The sequence below is a fragment of the Ascaphus truei genome, chromosome 4 (assembly GCF_040206685.1).
Source record: "Ascaphus truei isolate aAscTru1 chromosome 4, aAscTru1.hap1, whole genome shotgun sequence".
Taxonomy (NCBI): Eukaryota; Metazoa; Chordata; class Amphibia; order Anura; family Ascaphidae; genus Ascaphus; species Ascaphus truei.
The window spans coordinates 66,113,298-66,132,279 of NC_134486.1; the positions used below are offsets into that span (position 1 = coordinate 66,113,298).

The 18,982-nt window shown below is 40.6% G+C and overlaps 1 protein-coding gene across 2 annotated transcripts in view; it reads left to right on the forward strand.

The window, feature by feature from the left end:
- Positions 1–18,982, forward strand: part of SPTBN1 (spectrin beta, non-erythrocytic 1) — a 155,999-nt gene that overhangs the window by 32,152 nt on the left and 104,865 nt on the right. For both annotated transcript variants that reach the window (XM_075595946.1, XM_075595948.1), the window contains exon 2: positions 11,429–11,613. In XM_075595946.1, coding sequence (XP_075452061.1) covers positions 11,472–11,613 — 142 coding nt within the window. In that variant the 5' untranslated portion in view covers positions 11,429–11,471. The remainder of the gene's footprint in view (positions 1–11,428; positions 11,614–18,982) is intronic.

Sequence of the window (18,982 nt, forward strand, 5' to 3'; positions counted from 1 at the left end):
GTTGCTACGTTTTTAGTATGAAAAACGTTTAGCGTCACACTTTGGGGGACCTCTGGAAGATTAGGCCGCGTCCATGCTGAATGTGACCGCGCGAGATATTGCTCGCGTGGCACAATCAAATGCATGGATGTCTATGGGAACGCCCACAGTGCGCGCGTGCACGTCAGCTGGTTTTTCGTGAGACAAAGTTTTTTTTTGTCTTTGTCCTGCGACGGCCGGGTCATGTGAGCGGTTCGCCCAATGAGGGCGAACCAGCTCCGTGAGTTCATCGGCCACGCCTCCCCGTCACGAGGATTTGTCGTCCACAGATCGCTCGGCTGACAGGCACGCGCGGGGCCCTGCGCTACGTCACGCACGCGCCTGCACCATGGAGTCTGCCTCGGCGTGTAGCACCTCATCGTATAGTAAGGTGCTAAGCAGCATGGGGCTACAATGCATTGCTTCAATGGAAGTGCTTTTCCAGTTACATAGGCGGCTTTGTAGCCCGTACCGTATATATGTGACAGAGTGGCTATGTTTTCCCTAACTTCATGGTTTTCATTTGACACCACTTCCTGTGTCTTCTCACAGGAAACACGCTGGGGATTCCATTGTATTCTTCTGGGCATTGTGTATTCCAGTGCTGATGTCATAATAATAATAAGTATAGCTGCAGCAAGTCATCGTCTTAGTGCAGAAGTGACCAACTCCGGGCCTGCTTCAGTCACTTGAGCCACCTGTGCTGAAGCAGGGATATCCTTAAAACCTGACCTGTTGGTGGCCTTGAGGTCTGGAGTTGGCCGCCCCTAACTTAGCACATGCTGCTCTGAAACAAATGTACCGGGTTTGTACTGTAGCTGGGTCAAACTGAACATCCACATGAAGTCCCTTTTGCTAGATATCTGTGCTCATTCTGAACAGTTACAGCACTTACTTTGGGCAGCGATGTTGAAGCAACTTTTTATGTACAAATATATTCCTCCTATTTTTGTCTTATCTTTTTGAAGATGCTGTTTCTATTTATGTTGGACTTCAATATTTTTTGTTTAGTTATTATTACTCACCAATATCCTACTAATTGAATTGTCAATAAAACTAAAACATTTAGTTGGCTGACCAGTGGGTAAAACCCTGTTTTAGAGGAGGGGGAAAAAAAAAAAAAGATCCAGAACATTCGTTTAAAACCCGGTCTTACCTGCACTGGTTATGTTCACCAGCAGGTGGCAGCAGATAGCTGTGCGAAGTCACTGACGTGTATACAGTATGCACCATTTTCAGAGTTTTATGTTGGATTTCTCTATGAAGCGTATAATCTAAAATCTCGTGGTAGTTCAACTGAGTGGGCCAAAAAAAATGTTTCTTTTTATTTTTTTTTAAACGGCTTAGTGTAATTTGCTTCCTTAGAAAGATTCAATTCACCCTTAAAGTAACAGTCTTTATTTGTGTTCTGTAATCCGTGACTATGTTTTGCTTTGCGTTGGGGACACCTGCTTCATCATATCATCCAATAATGTTTATCTGTTTGACTAATGGTGCTATCATAATTACTCTCTAAACCAGACAGAGCAAAGCGATCAATGTATCTGTGCTTTTGAGGACTGGCATACAGACATGTAAAAATCCTCCAAAGTACTAGTATTCCCTGGAAATATTAAGTTTATTATACTTCCACTTGCCCACTTTTTTGTTAATCGGTTACCGTTAAGCCATTAAACATGCCACTGACCTTACTTGTAGTTCACTTTTGTCTTGGGTGGGGCTGTCCCTTTGAACTAGTAAAAATGATCTTGAGAAAACACGTTCACTGTGGGCGCTCACCAGGAAATTAAAGGAATTCTTCCCCCTCTCCGTGATTACTCGTCAGATTCAATTCAAAACAGCGAACATGTTATCTGATTTTACAAGCCACTTCAACGGCAATTGACCTTTTTAATGCAAAACTGGTTAGCAGTGTCTTTGATTTTCAAGAGTACTGTACGTTATTGTAGCTGCATAAAATGTGTCCTATTGTAATGTTTTTAAAATGGTTTTGTATCAAAAAGAAAAAAAATGAATGAAAAAAAATATGTTTTGATGTGTAACAGCCAGCGATTTAGTTCTTGCTGAACCTGTAAGGGTGGGCAGATTCATTTCTTAAATTAAATAAATTGGTATAAAAATAAATGGGACAATCCCTCCTACACTTAAATTGCTTTCCTTACCTCTTGTGAATTACGTTGAAGTAGCTGTGTAAATCCAACTGCTATAGTGCAAAATAAAGTACTTTAGTATTGAGGTACGTATGTATGTATATGTATATGTTATTTGGACTAATGATGATTATTATTATTAGGATAAGCTTTCACGAGTTCTGCACCGTTGCTCAGGTCAAGCAATTCTGATTTACAAACGTTTTTTTTCTTCCCCCCCCCCCCCCCCCCATAGTTTATCACAGATATAAAAGCCATGGTAGAATTGGAGAGAATAGCAGAAAGACAGATGTATGGTAAATAAACACAGGACAATAAATGGATGACTGTGAGACGTTGATAGCGCTCATCTCCCAATGGGACTCGGCGAGTCCCAATTACAATATCGTGCTGTAAGCAGCATTGTACATAGAAATTTTTACAGACAGTCCCTGCCCTGATGAGCTTGCAATCTGTTTTTGGTGCCTGAGCCATAGCGATTAAAGTGACTTAAACACACAGAATCCCAGCAAGCTCGAGAAGCCCCAAAACATACCACATTATATGTATATGTGGTGTGTGTCAAAAGGAGTGCTACTGGGCGTGGCTAAACGTATACAACAAAAGACAAAGCCCAAAACTACATCTAATATTATCAAAATACAGTGAAATACCTATATATTCTATTGAAAAGGGTAATTTAGTTAAACCCTTTGGCCAAAGCATTATAAGCCTGCAAGCCACATCAAGGCATGACCAGATTTGCAGGTCCTAACACTACCTGAGTAGTGTGTATCTGTGTGTTTCTTACCTTCTTTCCAGCTGGTCTCGGCTTTATTGGAGGTTAGTGGCCCCTCCCCTCTAGGGTTTAAGCTCGCCCCTCCCCAATTCCAAGTTAGCAGGTCTATTTCATGCTGCTGGGTTTGGGCAGATCAAATGTGATCATTCTCCCTTTTAATATGGGGGTAAATGAGAATTTTAATCAGGTTAGTGTTAGGACCTGCAAATTTGGTCATGCCTTGATGTGACTTGCAGGCTTATAATGCTTTGGCCAAAGGGTTTAACTAAAATACCCTTTTTCAAGACATTATATAGGTATTTCACTGTGTATTTTTGTCATATTGGATGTATCTTGGGGCTTTTCTGTCTTTTGTTGGATAAAATGACTTGCCCAAGGTCACAAGGAGCCGACACCGGGATTTGAATCAGGTTTCCTTGCTTCAAACTCATTATCAAAGTCAGCATCCCGGATAACTAACCGCCCAGCATCTGAACAGGGATAAGTTGGTCAACATGTCATGGTATAGGAGACAGAAAATTATAGACATTTCTGATAGTGTTGGTAACCCCAGATAAGTAAAAAGAGAAGAGGCAATAATAGTGTCAAGTATTAACATTTTGAGTTGAATTTTTTTTTCTCCCCGTTCTGGGGTGCATTTGAAACACCCCCGTGTTTATATGGATTGAGGGAGTGGCTCAGTGAGTAAAAGACACTGACTGGCACTGAGTTTGAAGCGGGAGCCTGGTTCAATTCCCGGTGTCGGCTCCTTGTGATCTTGGGCAAGTCACTTTATCTCCCTGTGCCTCAGGCACCAAAAAACATAGATTGTTAGCTCCACGGGGCAGGGACCTGTGCCTGCAAAATGTCTCTGCAAAGCGCTACGTATAACTAGCAGCGCTATACAAAAACATGCTATTATTATTATTATTATATCATTTATGGAATAATCTGAATGTGAGACTTGATGTCCCACTGGAGTGCAATATCTTTATTCTTGGTGTGCTTTGTCTATGCAGGTACTTTGGTGAAACAAGCCAAAATCTGCAAGCCACAATGTAGCAATCTTGGTCACATTTCTGCATTGAATCATATATACCACTGCTGAATATGCAGCAGTATAATCCGTCTATACTGAATATTCTATTTGTGTGACTGGCTGTGGGATATTTGCATACAGTGGCAAGAAAAAGTTTGTGAACCCCAATGATTATGGAAATTTCATAGTTTTTCCATGATAAGTCTTGAATCAAAACCAGTATTTTCTTAAATATCCAATAGGTTTTATATTGACCAATTCCATGTCTTTTGAAACAAAATGATGTATGAATTAGACAAAACATTAGTAATTAAGAGTTGGGGGTATGTGCAAAAGTAAGTGAAACCCTGGTTTTATCAGCTAAATTAAAGGGGATAATTAGAATCCGGTGTTTGAATAATTTGGTAGATCTTCAGGGTTGACTTTGGGAGGCCCCACCCGATATAAAGAGCAGAAACTGTGTTTGGCCTTCACCATAGAGGTGTGTGTGGAAGCACGTCATACCATGGTCAAAATAAGTGTGAGAACCTCAGACAAGCAGCTATTAATGCTCATCAGTCTAGAAAGTTTTGTAACCCTATTTTCTAAGGATTTGGGGTTCCACGCATCCAGTGCTAAACAAATAGAGAACGTTCAAGACCACAATCGCTCTACCGAAGTGCGGCTGTCCTACAACAATCTCGCCAAGAATAATCTGGGAAATCCTCCAGGAAGTCACAAACAACCCCAGAGTAACATTCAAGGATCTGCAGGCAACTCTCGCCTTGGTTAATGCGAGTGTTCATGACTCAACTATCAGAAAAAGACTGAACAAGAATGATCTTCATGGAAGAATAGCCAGGAGGAAACCACTGCTCTCTAAAAAGACCCTTGCTGCCCGTCTGAAGTTTGCCGAGGAGCAGATAGATGATCCACAAGATTCTGGTACAATGGTCTCAGGACAGACGAATCAAAACGTACCGTTGAACTTTTGGCCTTAATGTGAAACGTTCTGTTTGGTGAGAAACAAAACTGCGTTTGAAAAGAAGAACCTCATCCCAACCGTCAAGCATGGTGATGGGAGTGTGATGGTTTGGGGCTGCTTTACTGCCTCAAGCTGGATGGCTTGCCATCATTGACCCAACCATGAATTCCGCATTGTTTCAGAAGATTCTAAAGCAGAATGTCATGCCACCTGTCCGTGAACTGAACGTGGGTCATGCAGAAAGACAATGATCCTAAACTTACAAGCAGGTCTACAAAAGCATGGCTGCAGAAGAAGAAATTCCAGCATTTTCGAATGGCCTAGTCAAAGTCTGGACCTAAACCCCATCGAAATGTTGTGGCAGGACCTGAAGCGAGCTGTCCATGCAAGGAAGTCCTCAAATGTGACTGAGTTGAAGTAAAGAGGAATGGTCAAAAATGCCTCAAAACCGACGTGAAACTGACCAACGGTTGCAGGAAACGCTTAGTTGAAGTCATTGCAGGGTCACATACATTTTCACACATGGATATTGAATCATTTGTGGATAAATAAATGTTGAAAACGTATCATGGTTTTTGTGTTTAATCAGGTTATCTTTATCTATTAAGAGGACTTACATTAGGGCCTAATAACATTTTAGGTTTGAAATATGAAAATCCTACTGTAAGTGATTCACAAGTTTTCTCACCACTGTATATGTTCGTTTGCAGTGTGTGATGTGGCATGGTCCTAGACCATTCTTAAATTCAAAAATGTCATCCAACAATACTACACAAAGTCCATTTTTTATAAAAACCTACAGTTCACAATCATCATTAATTTCTAAAATTATATCTAAACATTGGCACACACTTTTGCTGGATGAGGATATTGGTCCCTCATTGTCTAGTGGACCGAGATTTACCTTTCGCAAGGCTAAAACCTTGGCCTCTCACCTTTCTCCCAGTCTTTTTGACTCTAACATGGGATGTCCTAATATTACAACTATACCAAAAGGTTTTTTTAGTTGTGCGAATTGCTCTGTGTCAATATGCATTGCCTGCAAAATTTATAACTTATTCTAATGGTCAAAAAAAGTTTTATATTAAGAATTTTCTTAATTGTAATACAACTTATGTTGTATATGTTCTTTCTTGTGCATGTGGCCACAGATATGTGGGCCGCACTATTAGATCCCTTAGGCTTCGTATAGCTGAACATACTCGCTTAATTAAAAAGAGGGATTTGGTTCACCCAGTATCCAGACATTTCACACAGTGCCCCAGGGGGGGTATTGGTAATTTTTCCTTTTCGGCTATTGAACATGTACCCCGCCATCCCAGAGGTGGCAATAGGGAGAATAGGCTAAATAAAAAAGAAATGTATTGGATATATACTCTCAGTACTCTTCATCCCCTTGGAATTAATTCTGATTGGGAGTTGAAACATTTTCTTCAGGAATAAGGGAATGAAGAGCATTGTATTCTTGATCATTGAATTTTATATGTATAACATTATGGTTCTATATCCGTATGTCTCTTATGATATTTATGATATGTCTATACATCATATTCTTCAACATTGAATATGTTTCATTTGACTATGTTATAATAATTACCATTAATATTTTATAGATCCTTTTATATACAATGTTTCCATGATTTTCTTTATATATTTTTATAATTATGCTGGCCATCATGTTCTTTGGTTTTAATATATTTTCTTTTTGGTTTTTCTATATATTCCCAATTGTATAAGTATGTTTGTTTGTTTCTGACCAGACTAGTCAGTGTTAATATGTCACCGCTTCTGTGTTATCATTCAAGTGATCATTGTTACCTGCTGAGTCTGATTTAGAGTTGTCCAATCAGATCTTGTTTGTCTCTATATTATATGTGTCTGTTGTCTGAAACAAGTACTCTTTGATAAAGTCCCATGAAGGGATGAAACGCGTCAGAGTGACTTTTACCATGATGTCCAGTCTTTTTTTGTAATAAAATTTATTTTTTAATTCCATCAAGCTTGTGTCGGTACTAGGAAGTAGTGACCATTCCTCTTTTTCTACTTCTATTATTACTACCTCAATGGAGCACACAGAAGTCTCAATTTGCTGCATGCAGGTGTTGATCTATTCTATTGAGCAGAGGCGGTATCCAGCTGATCTACACGCCGAAACACACTGCATGCTGGTTTCCCCAGTCACAGCACAGCTGATTGCCCCCTGGACGCGGCCCCAGGACGACCTGTATGCCGGAGCGCATTACTATCGGGTCCCCAGGTCAGCACAGCTTGTGATTCCTGTGACGCAGCCCCCACGTCATCTACATCGGTGAGCTGAGGGATTGGTACACACACCAGGCAGCTGAACAGTTGTGTTTTCCGCTGGTACCTCGCGCAGGAGCGCCCTGCTTTCCGGATTTCCAGCAGCTGTGCACCCGCTTGCCGTATACAGGGTTTTACGGGATATTGCCTTATTATACAGCTTGGCCGGAGGGGTGGCAGAGTTACCAGTCGGTTAAGGTTAGCATTATCGGGACATTCTATGAGCTTGCAGATAGTGTGACTGCGGTCGCATTACTCTGTACCTCTAGTCCACATTTGCTATTAACCCCCGACAGGTATGCTTATACCATAATAGCCACCCCAGACTTTATTACCTTTATATTACTTTATACTTTCTACCCACACCTGCTTTGAGACTTTTTTCCTGGTTACTCCTGGACAGTGATTGCTTATCCACATACATATGATTGTTAAGCATTTGGATCATTGGAGTTCACTCTCCACTTTTTTCCTAGACCATTCTTAGCATCATTGAGCGCATTAGGAAGTTTTCTGTTGACCAATTTGTCTCTGGTTTGTTGGTTGCTCGAATGCAAATATTGGAGGTTTGGTGAAACTGTATTTTAATGTCAAATCCTTGATTATTCTATAGAGCAAAGTGGTACTGTATGTAGCCTCTCGTATACGGGTGGTTGTTTCTTTTTACAGTGGAGCAGGTGTTCTTATGGTGGTTTGTGTAGATGTAATGGTTTTTGGCTTCTATCATTTCAGTCGTTAAGATTCAGTGCCTGTTGTGAGGTGTCCCTTCCAGTCTTTGGTGTCAGAGTATAGGTGGTGATAACTGATAGCTGTCCTATGTATGGTGGCTTGTTTTGTGTGACTGGGATGGAACATATCGTTGTAGAGGTAACTACATATGTCTGTGTTTCTGGGCAATGGATGTGTGAACAGAAGTTTTCTGTGTTTCAGTGTTCCTGTAGTATCCAGAAAGTTCACTTTGTTCACCGAGCTATTTATTTTGCGCTCGCAGTGAATGCATTGAAGAATTTTTTTTTTCTTCTCCCTCTCCATATTATAAATACCAATGTATTGATACTATTGTAAGGTTTGTAGAGGTACTGTATGTGGATAGTAGTCTCTGTTCAAGATCTGTCATACTGGCACCCACTGCAGTTACTATTCGTTGCAATTACATTTCCTTGGTAAAGCTGAGGTAGCTGTGCGTGAGCTTGGTAATTATTTCAGCACTATGTTTCTGATAAAGGCAAAATGTTGCAAGGGAGCCTGCACCAATGCAATCCTTGTGAGAGAATGCTTTACAGAGATTCTACATTCATGGTAACTAGTAGTATGTTGGGTGGTAGTTGTTTTAATGTGGTTGCTTGAGAGAACCTGTGGTGTCTTGTATAAAGCTGTTTATGTATTAGTTGCTCAAGTTGTGGTTTCAGGTGATCTGGGGATGATTTAATAAGGCCCCGCACTCATCCCCAAGGCATTTAAATTAAATGTCTTACCTTGAGTCAGATGGCTGGTGTGACGTGTCGCCATGGCAACGCAGCATCAAATTATGTTGCATGGTCACTTGACGTCACATGACCCCACTGTCCTTTGACGCTGGATACAAGGTGAGGGGGGGAGGGGCGCTAAGAGTGGCGGCAGGAAGGGGGTGCAAGACAAAGTGTGCGCTCCCATGTTATAGTCGATAAGCAGAGCCCTGCCCCAAGGAGCTTGCAATCCATAAAGAAGGGTACGTTGAAACATAAGGTAGAGCGGGACAAAACTGTTGATGTGTTTCAGATAGCTGCTTGTTAGTTGAAGTTGTAAGAGTACCAATACTCTCTCCCATTGCTTGTTGCACAGCATACCTATTGCTCACATCTTTCTAAAACCCAGTTCAGAGCTTAACCACGATGTACATAAATGTCACTTTAAATAAAAAAAAAATTTTTGACCTGAGCCTCGGATTGACCACCTGTGCTGAAGCTGGGATATCCTCAACCTGACCTGTTGCCGGGGCTTGCGGACTGGAGTTGCGCACCCTGCATTAATGTATGTATCTCGGCATGTCTACACTACATTTTCTCCCCTCTTTATGCATCTATTAATTTAAATTGTTTTGATCTGCAACAACATAATCTGCCTTAAAGTCGTCAACTGCACAGAATGGGACATCAATGCTGCACTTAGTCAGTGTTAATCATTTCACAGCACTGAGATACTGAGCCCTACCTAAGATTTCAATGGATTCTCAGGGTATGGTGTCAGATTGCCGGGTGCTTGACATGTCTTTACTGGTATATGGTCACTTTTGCTCTCCCTGACACCCCCACCACCACCTTTCTCCTTGATTTGCTGCTCAGATTCAGAACACTTCTTTTTTTGTTTTTATTTATTGTTTGCGTAACTGCAGCTCTGCGATGCTCAAATAGCTGCTGCCAATTAGCTGGTCCACATTTCTGAGAAATGATATTGATTTTTCTTTAAGTGTTTCTCTAGACTGCACATTTCAGGATGTGGCTACTACTATCAGCTACAAATGAAAATGTAACACGCCAAAGAAGCCCAGCAGTGCTTCTTGTGGAAGGGCAGTCAGACATCTTATTACATGTAAATGGAGTGTGGCGGCCATTTTATTGCATCATGTTTTATCAGCATGAAGGAGATTTTCGAATGTTAGGAGGCTGCTGTCAGCACTTTCTCCAAGAGCAGATGGATTTTGTCTTTGTTTTAAATCTCTGTGATAATGTTAGAAAATCAAGCAGTCACACAATAAAATACAACAACATTCATTGGCTGTTGTAATGTTTTAATCATGTTCAGGAATTTTATTGTTTTTTATTTTTTATTTTTAACCCATCATAGATTTAATTGTATTATTTTGAGCCTTGCACAGCACAAAGGGGTACAGATACAGCGATAAGATTGTTGTATACTTGCAGAGGTATAATTTGTAACTGTAAAAAAAATCACTATTTTAGTAGAAAATCTTTAAAATATATATATATATATATATATATATATATATATATATATATATATATATATATATATATATATATATATATATATATATATATACACACATTGTAATGCACAAGGAAAGCATGTATAGGTTTTCTAAAACGTAAGCCATTAGGGTAAGTGTAGCAAGTATGGCCGAATAAGCTGACCAAGGGAAAGCAGTCTATTGGTGAATGCTGCGTAGTGCCTTCTGGAAGAGGTTGCTATGGTAATCCGGTAGCTGTCTGCCGTACAGTGGTTACAATCGAAGGTGCAGAGAGAATATTCTGGCCATAGTGAGAGGCTTGGCAGGTAGGAGTAGGCCTGTGCACAGGAGAAGGGGGGAAGCAGGAGGTTACAGGCAACACAATGTTCAACATTAATACAAGTTCTGAGAGGAAAACACACCCGGTTTGAGGGGAAACACACACCGGTTTGAGGATGGTGGCAGCTGAACCAATGCTACAAAAAAGCCAGGTGATGTCGGCAGTGTTTAAAATAAGTTGGAAGGAAAGATCCTAGAAACGGCTGCCATTATTCCAAGCAGGAAACTGATGTTTGCCAGGCCACTACACATGCACTTACATTCTCCATGATTTGTCGCTGTATTGTCACCGGGCTAGCTGCTGTTTTTTTCCTTGTCCCACACTATTTAGGATGTAGAATGTCAGCTGGAAATATTCATGTAAAAGCGTAGAGCTTGTAAATAGAAGTGGTTACAAGTAGTTTTTTTGTTGTGAGAGGCCTGGCACTGATGCAAATATTCCCCACCACCTCCCCTCCCTGAATTCTCTGGTCTCCACAACAGATTAGCCAAGCAGACACTGGTCAGCATTATATATGTGACATGTGAGGTGGGGAGAATGACTGACTTGACTGATTCTAGGCTTTTGAAAACAGGAAGTGAAAACAAGGAATGTGCGCTTCGTGAGAAGTAGCACATGTCCTGCCCTCCCTTAAATACGGATTGACATGGTTTATCAGTGCAAAAAAAAGTAAATTTAACTTTACTGCTCCTGGGCAAGAGGTTTAAATCTGATTTTGTAATTTTATATAAAAAATAAACTGTTGCAACCATAATATGATTGGGAGAATTATCTGAAATGGGCTTGTCCATTATTTGACTTTTAAGAGCTCTTAAAGAAATGTAAAATGTAAATGGCAAGTAAATGTGTCTGCTTATTTCACGCACAGGAACAATGAATGTGAAGTAATTTTGGAATGTTTTCTTTCTGTAGATCCGAGTGAGTTGAAGCTGATGAGAGGTTAGGGAAGTTCAGAATGACAGCTGTCGCAACAGACTACGACAACATTGAGATCCAACAGCAATACAGCGATGTCAACAATCGCTGGGATGATGAGTGGGACAACGAGAACAGCTCTGCTCGACTGTTTGAGCGATCCCGTATCAAGGCTTTAGCAGGTATGTTTGCTCAGAACACATAGAAACAAATTGTCTAGAGGGGAGAAGCCACCAACCCATGCTAAATAAATGTACATGATTGATCCAGAATGCTAAATTAGGTTTTAGTTTAAAGGCCATGATTTACTTAATGATTGTGGGAACGATGAGCATGGGTTCAATAATAGCCAGAGCAACTTACATTATTTGAGGCGTTGGACAAATCGCTTAATCTCACATTGCTATCCCAAAACATACTTGAAATGGAGATCATATTAAATATTAGAAAATCAAGCCGCTGTTATTTGATGCAGATCTTGCAGTAATGTTAGTTGCCATGGTATGCTGCGTTCTTCCATTGTGTTCTGGTTTCTTTGCAAATTGAGGTAGCCCATTTGGATAAGAAGTCTCTGCAGCCTTCTCTTCATAGTCTAGGAATAGGCTAGCTGTCGAACCTGATATTGGCGCACAGTAAAGCACGTGCAAGACGATAATTACTGGCAAAAGTAATTTGAGCACTGTGCTAATTGTTCATGTAAAACCTCAATTGGTTGGTTAAGCAGATAAAAATACCCCCTGGAAGTGCTTGGTGAAATGAACATGTCCGGCACATCCAAATAAGTTCCCTTGTTGAATGGTCACTGGCTTGAGCTGCCAGCAGTTAAGAGACGGGGCTGCCTGGGAAGAATTGATTCCAGGAAGGCATGCCTGTTGATGTGTAGCGCTTCAGGTATAAATTGCCCCACATGTAAGTATTGATACACTTGATTATTGGCGCACAGTCGCGTACATTTTTCAAAATGGTACCTTCATAAACTGAATGAATCCAGCATAGACATGCCTGATCGAGATCCAGTGAGGTGTGATCATTGGTAGGTCACTTAACTGAAACATTATATTGGTACAGCTCAATATAAAAATTGTGCAAAAAATAAAATAAAAAATGGATTACACCTTTTTGGAGTATGTCACAAGCGCTGGCACACCCAGTAGCCATAATGACATACCCAGAATATCACATGGTCTGAGCCAGCAGGGCTTTAATTCTTCCACCAGCTTCACTTGCTCACTGACACTCCTACAGTAAGTAGTAGTTATACCTCAGATTGCGATTAGCAGATGTTAGTGGTGGTCAGGGAAGGGGGAGCAGGTACACTTCTTTTCTTAACACACTGCTGAACTCTACAGCGGGGAGGAATGTTTGGAGGGCAGTTTTAAAAGGGGATAGTCCCCACCCCTTGTCACCGGAGCGGGGTTGGATGGTCAGAGTGGGGAGGTGGTGACGTGTGTGTGTGTGTGTGTGTGTGTGTGCGTGTAAATTCCTGTGACCACACAGGTGGCCACTACCCTTGGAAGGAATGGTCTAGTGATAGTCTTAAGAGTAGGGGGAAAACGCCAGATTTTTCCATGCCTGGGCATTGACCATGACCAAATACAATTGGCTCACTATGCTAAAAAAAATATATATTTTAATTATACACACACACACACGTGTGTATATATACATATATACATACATAGTATAAAGTGCTACTAATGCTGATTATACATCTTATAATAATTAATGTTGGTACAAAATTAATCTGTCCTTTCTTTTTTCAAAATTACTAGAGAATAGGGACTAATTTGTGGTGAATTTGCAGAGCCTTTTGAATTGTATTGCATGCAGCAGTTTCAGTATATTTCCCCTATCACCAAGCAGCACTGCAAAGAAGATAAGATATAATTCGACTTTTCACCCAGTTTGAAGTTGTTCTTGCCGGTATTATGTAATCGTCCCTGCTCCAATCTGCTATAAAATCTCCATTGTTTATCTACAGTATATACCATATAACGAGCACTATTCACTGGGTTGTACTTCAGCTGCCAATAACTCCAACCACAAGTTCACATGATTGAAATCCATTCTCAAGGCAGTTAGTTGTCAAGGTCATTGTAGCCATCTGTATTTAACCCAGTCGGCGCCCTGCAATAGCTACAAGGATCCTCTAGTGCTGTAGGCGGGAATGCATCACGCTTTCAGTACAGTACATCCAACCTCTTTGCTACCAGAGAGGTCAACAGCAGTGCATTGTCAGACTCTCCACTCCCACAGCGGTGAAGTTTGACCGTTGGAACGCGCACTCCAGCATTGGGAGCAGCTGCATTGATTAGCTGTAGACGCTGTCCCATAGTACAACTCTGCAATGTGAAAATATACCTTTACCACTACTCCCATGGTTACAGAAAGTGCTTAAGCACATGACCTGTTGCATGACAACTATTTAAGTAGCATTTACCTTTTCTACAGCAAGTACACATTTTCTTACCTATGTGGATTGTGGGTTAAAGTGGGATATATAACTAGAAATAAACCACTGCTTCTTTAACAAATGAAAATGTTTTTTGCTTTATTGGCGGTTAAAGTCCAGTGCCAGAGAAGTCGGCAGCACCGTGCATTGCAGGCATATCTGGCAGTAAAGGAGTTAAACAGGAATTTAACGTAAGAAATGTATTAATCATATGTTGGCAGTATGGAGATGATGTCACGTTCTCTCTGCCTCAAAGCAGCATGTGAAGTGCAATCTGTAAATGATTTCCTTGGTCCCATGGTAGCATGCTCACATTTCTGACCTCGGAGCAAAATGCCTCAGTGGTGTGGGACATATTACACTCGTGAAACCATAACTTGAGCCTCTCCCAGCAATTCCTTTCATTTTATTAAAGCATATACGCGGTTCTGTGTTTTTTTTTTTTTTTTACTTTTTTAATTTATTTATTACTTTCTGTTGTGTATGTCAATGGTGTAGGTAAAATATGCAAACGCTGTATGTACATTAATACAGTATACATGTGCTCCCTTCAAGAAGATTATTTTTTTGCTGTTCATTGTGCTAAGAATAAGAGTAGTTTACATTTTCTGCTCTTGTTTGCAGCTGTTCAGTGTCTACATTTCAATAAGGAAATTGCAAACGAGCGGTTTACACGCTGACATATTTTTTTTAACAGGGTGCAAATATTATAAAATATGGGCGTTGTCTCATTGCTGCCAAGCAGCACTTCAGCATAGCACAATGACCTCATCAGTGTCTTGATGTCAGCAGCTGTGCCGTTTTTTGTTTTAAGGGTGTACACCATCATGGGCAGAAAATTAAATATTTGTCGGCTATTTATCAAAGTGTCCTGACCTGGTTCTGTTTTATATCAGTTGTACAAATGAATACATGCTCATTAAAAGCAACAGAATATCTTTTACTCTGCTGGTTTAGTTTTCTCCAGCCTTCCTTGAGTTTTGCATCTGGGAGAGTTTGATCCTCTAGATCAGGGGTGCTCAATCTTTTTCCCCTGTGCCCCCCCCCCATTCCCCCCTCCCCCTCCGCCAGCTCTCTTTCCCCCCCCCCTCCCCAAATCGCTTGCACCCCTATTCCTTACCTTGGCTCCGGCGATCTGACATCACGTTGCCATGGCATCACGTGACCCAGCGGCGTCATTTTCCGTCGTGGTGACATGCCGCCAGAAGCTGTCAGAGCCAAGGTAAGGGACCTTACAGAGGCCTTCGCCGCTCCCCTGTCATTTCATTTAAATGCTTTGGGGAAGAGCGTGGGGGCTCTGTAAGCGCTGAGCCCCCCCCTCAGCAGAAGGACCCGCATTACCTTTTTGTATCTCTTTGTGCGTGTTGGTCCTTATTTGTATGTAACGCTGTTTTATGTAATGATTACATCTGTTACTCCCGTTGTACCGCTCTGCGGAATATGTTGTCGCTTTACAAATAAACAATAACATGACACATTTTTGTCTTTATAAACAAAACCACCTAGTGTGGAGTCGAGGAATTAGTAGCGGTCGTATTCCACAAGGGTCCTGCAATATGACAAATACCAGTACTTTAATAGAAACGTTGTGCCTTTTATTTCCAGCAAATTTAAAACTCATTAGGTCACAATACAAATATTTATTGTATGAAACTATTATACATCTTTCACTTACGTGTGTAAGTTAAAGTTTAATTTTGATAGCCCTGTCAATTTAGAAAGCAGAAGAAACGATGATTTGACAAATAATTTTGGCGGTTACGAAGGTATGAATTGAAATGAAGGGTCTCGGGAGCTCAAAAATTAGATAATTTTAAAGCTGCGATTATTCCATGGAAATGTACTATTGAACTTTAAGATTGGTGAACATTACACGCAACCTTTGTAATGAGTGGGGCAGTGTACCTGGAGTTATTCAGTCTAACAACTTGTATGGAGACCTTTTCCACCTTCATCTGACTTGTTTTTTGTTTCAAGGGGATTTAAAACTGATACATTTTCAGCTAAATATTGAAATCTTTCCCTCCTCAATAGGGAAAGTTGGGAAGTATTTCTGAGGGTTATGACCGAATATGAAGATTCTGACCGTTCTCTTGACTTTGACTTTTTTCTTGACCCTTTGACTTTCACTTTGCCTTTTCCACCTGCTTATGTCCCAGGAACATGTGGTGAGTTTTAGGGTGTGGAGGGCTGAGGGGACACGTGGGAACAAGAAGCAAACGGAGACCGGAAACGAGGGAGAATTAACAGAGGGTGGAGGCTGCTGAATTCCTCCCCCCCAAAAAAATATTCTCTGTTCTTCTGGCTGCAAATAGTTTTCAATGCGGTGACCACACCCAGTGCTCCCATCTGGAATTGAGGTTTAAAAGTCAAGCAATTGACTGGTAGCAAATTGTGTAATTTGACTGAGAATACAACAAAGAATGAATCCTTGATTTATCGGAGTCCTTAAAGGGGCAATCCCTCCTAAGACCGAAGTGAAGTAATTACAGTCACCTGTTTAAGGAGTCTCACCTGGGTAATTAACTTTTTTTTTCTTACCCAAATCTGAAACCAATAAATATTTTCAAAGTTAGTCTTGAAGCGTTTGATTTTCTCTGGCTACTCCCGGTGTGACGACGTGCTTGTACATCCAGTCACCCCTCCCCCCTCTTAAATGTATTGGTTCTCTGATCAGGACCGGGTGGGATAAGGGTAAAGAAAACACTTGATTGACAAACACTTCTCCATTAAGGGGCCCCTAAGAAATTCAATTGGCCGACTACATGGGATTCCACATTTAACAGCCACCGCAGAATAGTTTTTGGAGACGTGTTGCATTTTTTGTTTATTATCACCACTGTGTGGCACAATTATTATAAATTTTTTTTAACAAATGCAATTGTTTTAAGTGAATATTAAGAATCATTAAAATGTCATTAAATATAGTGCATCTCAAATTGTAGGTGGACAGCGAATAACAATACATGAACTTTCTGTGTAGATCAGTAGATAGCAATTTAACAATGGTCAGGCAAATACTTTCTGCTTATCTCACACACACACACACACACACACACACACACACACACACACACACACACACACACACACACACACACACACACACACACACACACAAGCTCTCTTGAGCAAAATCCCAGTTTTTCCACACTCCCTTGGGTAAAGGCAGTCGGAGAGGGTGGCTTCAGAAGTCTAATTTGACATGTCCCTGTTCATGTTCTGAAGGAAGCAGTTTCCCTCGGTGTGGTCATCTTATTCTTGGAATGTTTCCTCTATTCGACATTCTCAAGGCTGCCAGGGTCCTCTCGAGATAAACAGGATGCCTTCTCGGCCACTCCCAAGGTAAACTTTGAACCACGGCTTTTAATTGTCTTGGGAGCAAAATACAGTTGACTCCTCTTATGATTTTTCAAGAATGCAGCTGCTAACTAGCTTGAACTAATTTTAACCTCGATCACATTCCAGTAAACCATGCAGGTTAATAACCCCTTTTTTGGCAGGAGGCATACAACTCATTGCAGTGGTGAATTTTCTATCCAGCTGCAGTGCTCTTGATTGTAGGCTGCAATCAGGAAGTTATTGATTTGGTACCAATCTATAACGTGGGAGAACATTATGGGAAATATGGTTGGAATAGTCTCCATTCTGACACATGCTAGTACGGTATTGTTCCATGCATTACTCCCGTAAGTGCCTGTACACTTATCTATTAATTTTATATAATCAAATGAAGTAGTAAACATTACTACTTTACACAACATTTTCACATAAAGGACAATATTGGCCCCGTTGGCGTAGATTTGACGCCTGCGTTGATTCCAGTGTTGACTCTTTTTATTATTTTCTTGATACATTCTTTATTTTTGATTTGTAACCAATTAGTAATAGGTCCCTTTCTGCTAATGAGTTAACGCCAATAAAAATTAACTTTGACCTCCTCTTGACCGGCTTGGTTTGTGGGTAGTTGTACACGTAGATAGTTGGGTAGGTTATTTTATATGTTTGAATGTTCCATTAGTTACAAAGACACCACATTATTTTGTCACGATGCTTTTTCCGAAGCACTGGGGAGAAGGAGCTTTCAAAGTCCCGAACGCAGGTAAAAGCGCTGTATGCGTACACTAAGAATGAATAAAGGATCCCTTGCGGTTTCATTAAAGCAGCAGAAAAAGTAAAGTTACCCAGCAAACGCAGAAGCTATTGGGAAAACAAAATGGCATCTCACCGTACAATTTCTTCCAATCCGGCTAATAGGGTAAATGATGCTATGATGTCCAGCACCACCCTTTATAAATAAATGTGACAGCCAGCACACCTTTATTTCTAGTGGAATTGGCTTGTTCATAGCTGAGGAATTTGGATACACCCAGTGATGAGAAAGTGGCCCTTTGGTAAACTACAGCCATAAAAATTACCATGGGGGGGTATCTTATTTTTTTTTCTAGTATTGCTACTAATTTTATCCTTTATGGGAATCTTTGATGCACATGCAAAGAAAATGAGTGACATACATTGATATGACAAAGCAGACTTGCAGTTAATTTTTTCCAAACTTTTGAGTCCAAATGAGGGGTTGTAAGAAGACATAATTATGTCATCTTGTTAGCCATGTAAATGTACATTATTTTCCATAATAAAATAATAGACATGGTTATTAATTCTCAAGTTGTTCTCTTGTTTTACTAGAAGAGTTCTGATAAATGCTGAGCCAGCTGTGCTGTTTTTAAATTCGACATGAAGATGGTGCATTGATTTTAAGACAATCATATTGGCAAAGGATGCTTTTGAATAATGAAGGGGCATAGAGTGCTGCTGAGTGCATGCACTAACGAGGTCAGAGGAGGAGGGCATCCAAAGGATTCACTTGATACAGGAGAGAAACATAAAACCAAGACCTACATTAGCAGATGTCTGTTTCACTGCACATTTAATCAATTTGGGATCCTCGGGGCTATTGCATCTGTAGCTTAAAAGTGGGGTTCAAATTAAATGTTATTTCTAGACTCCTATTTTAGTCAGTGTATGTAGCATTTTTAATGGATGATTTAGTGTACAATTAATAGACTGAAGTGGTCTCAAATCATACTAAAAATATA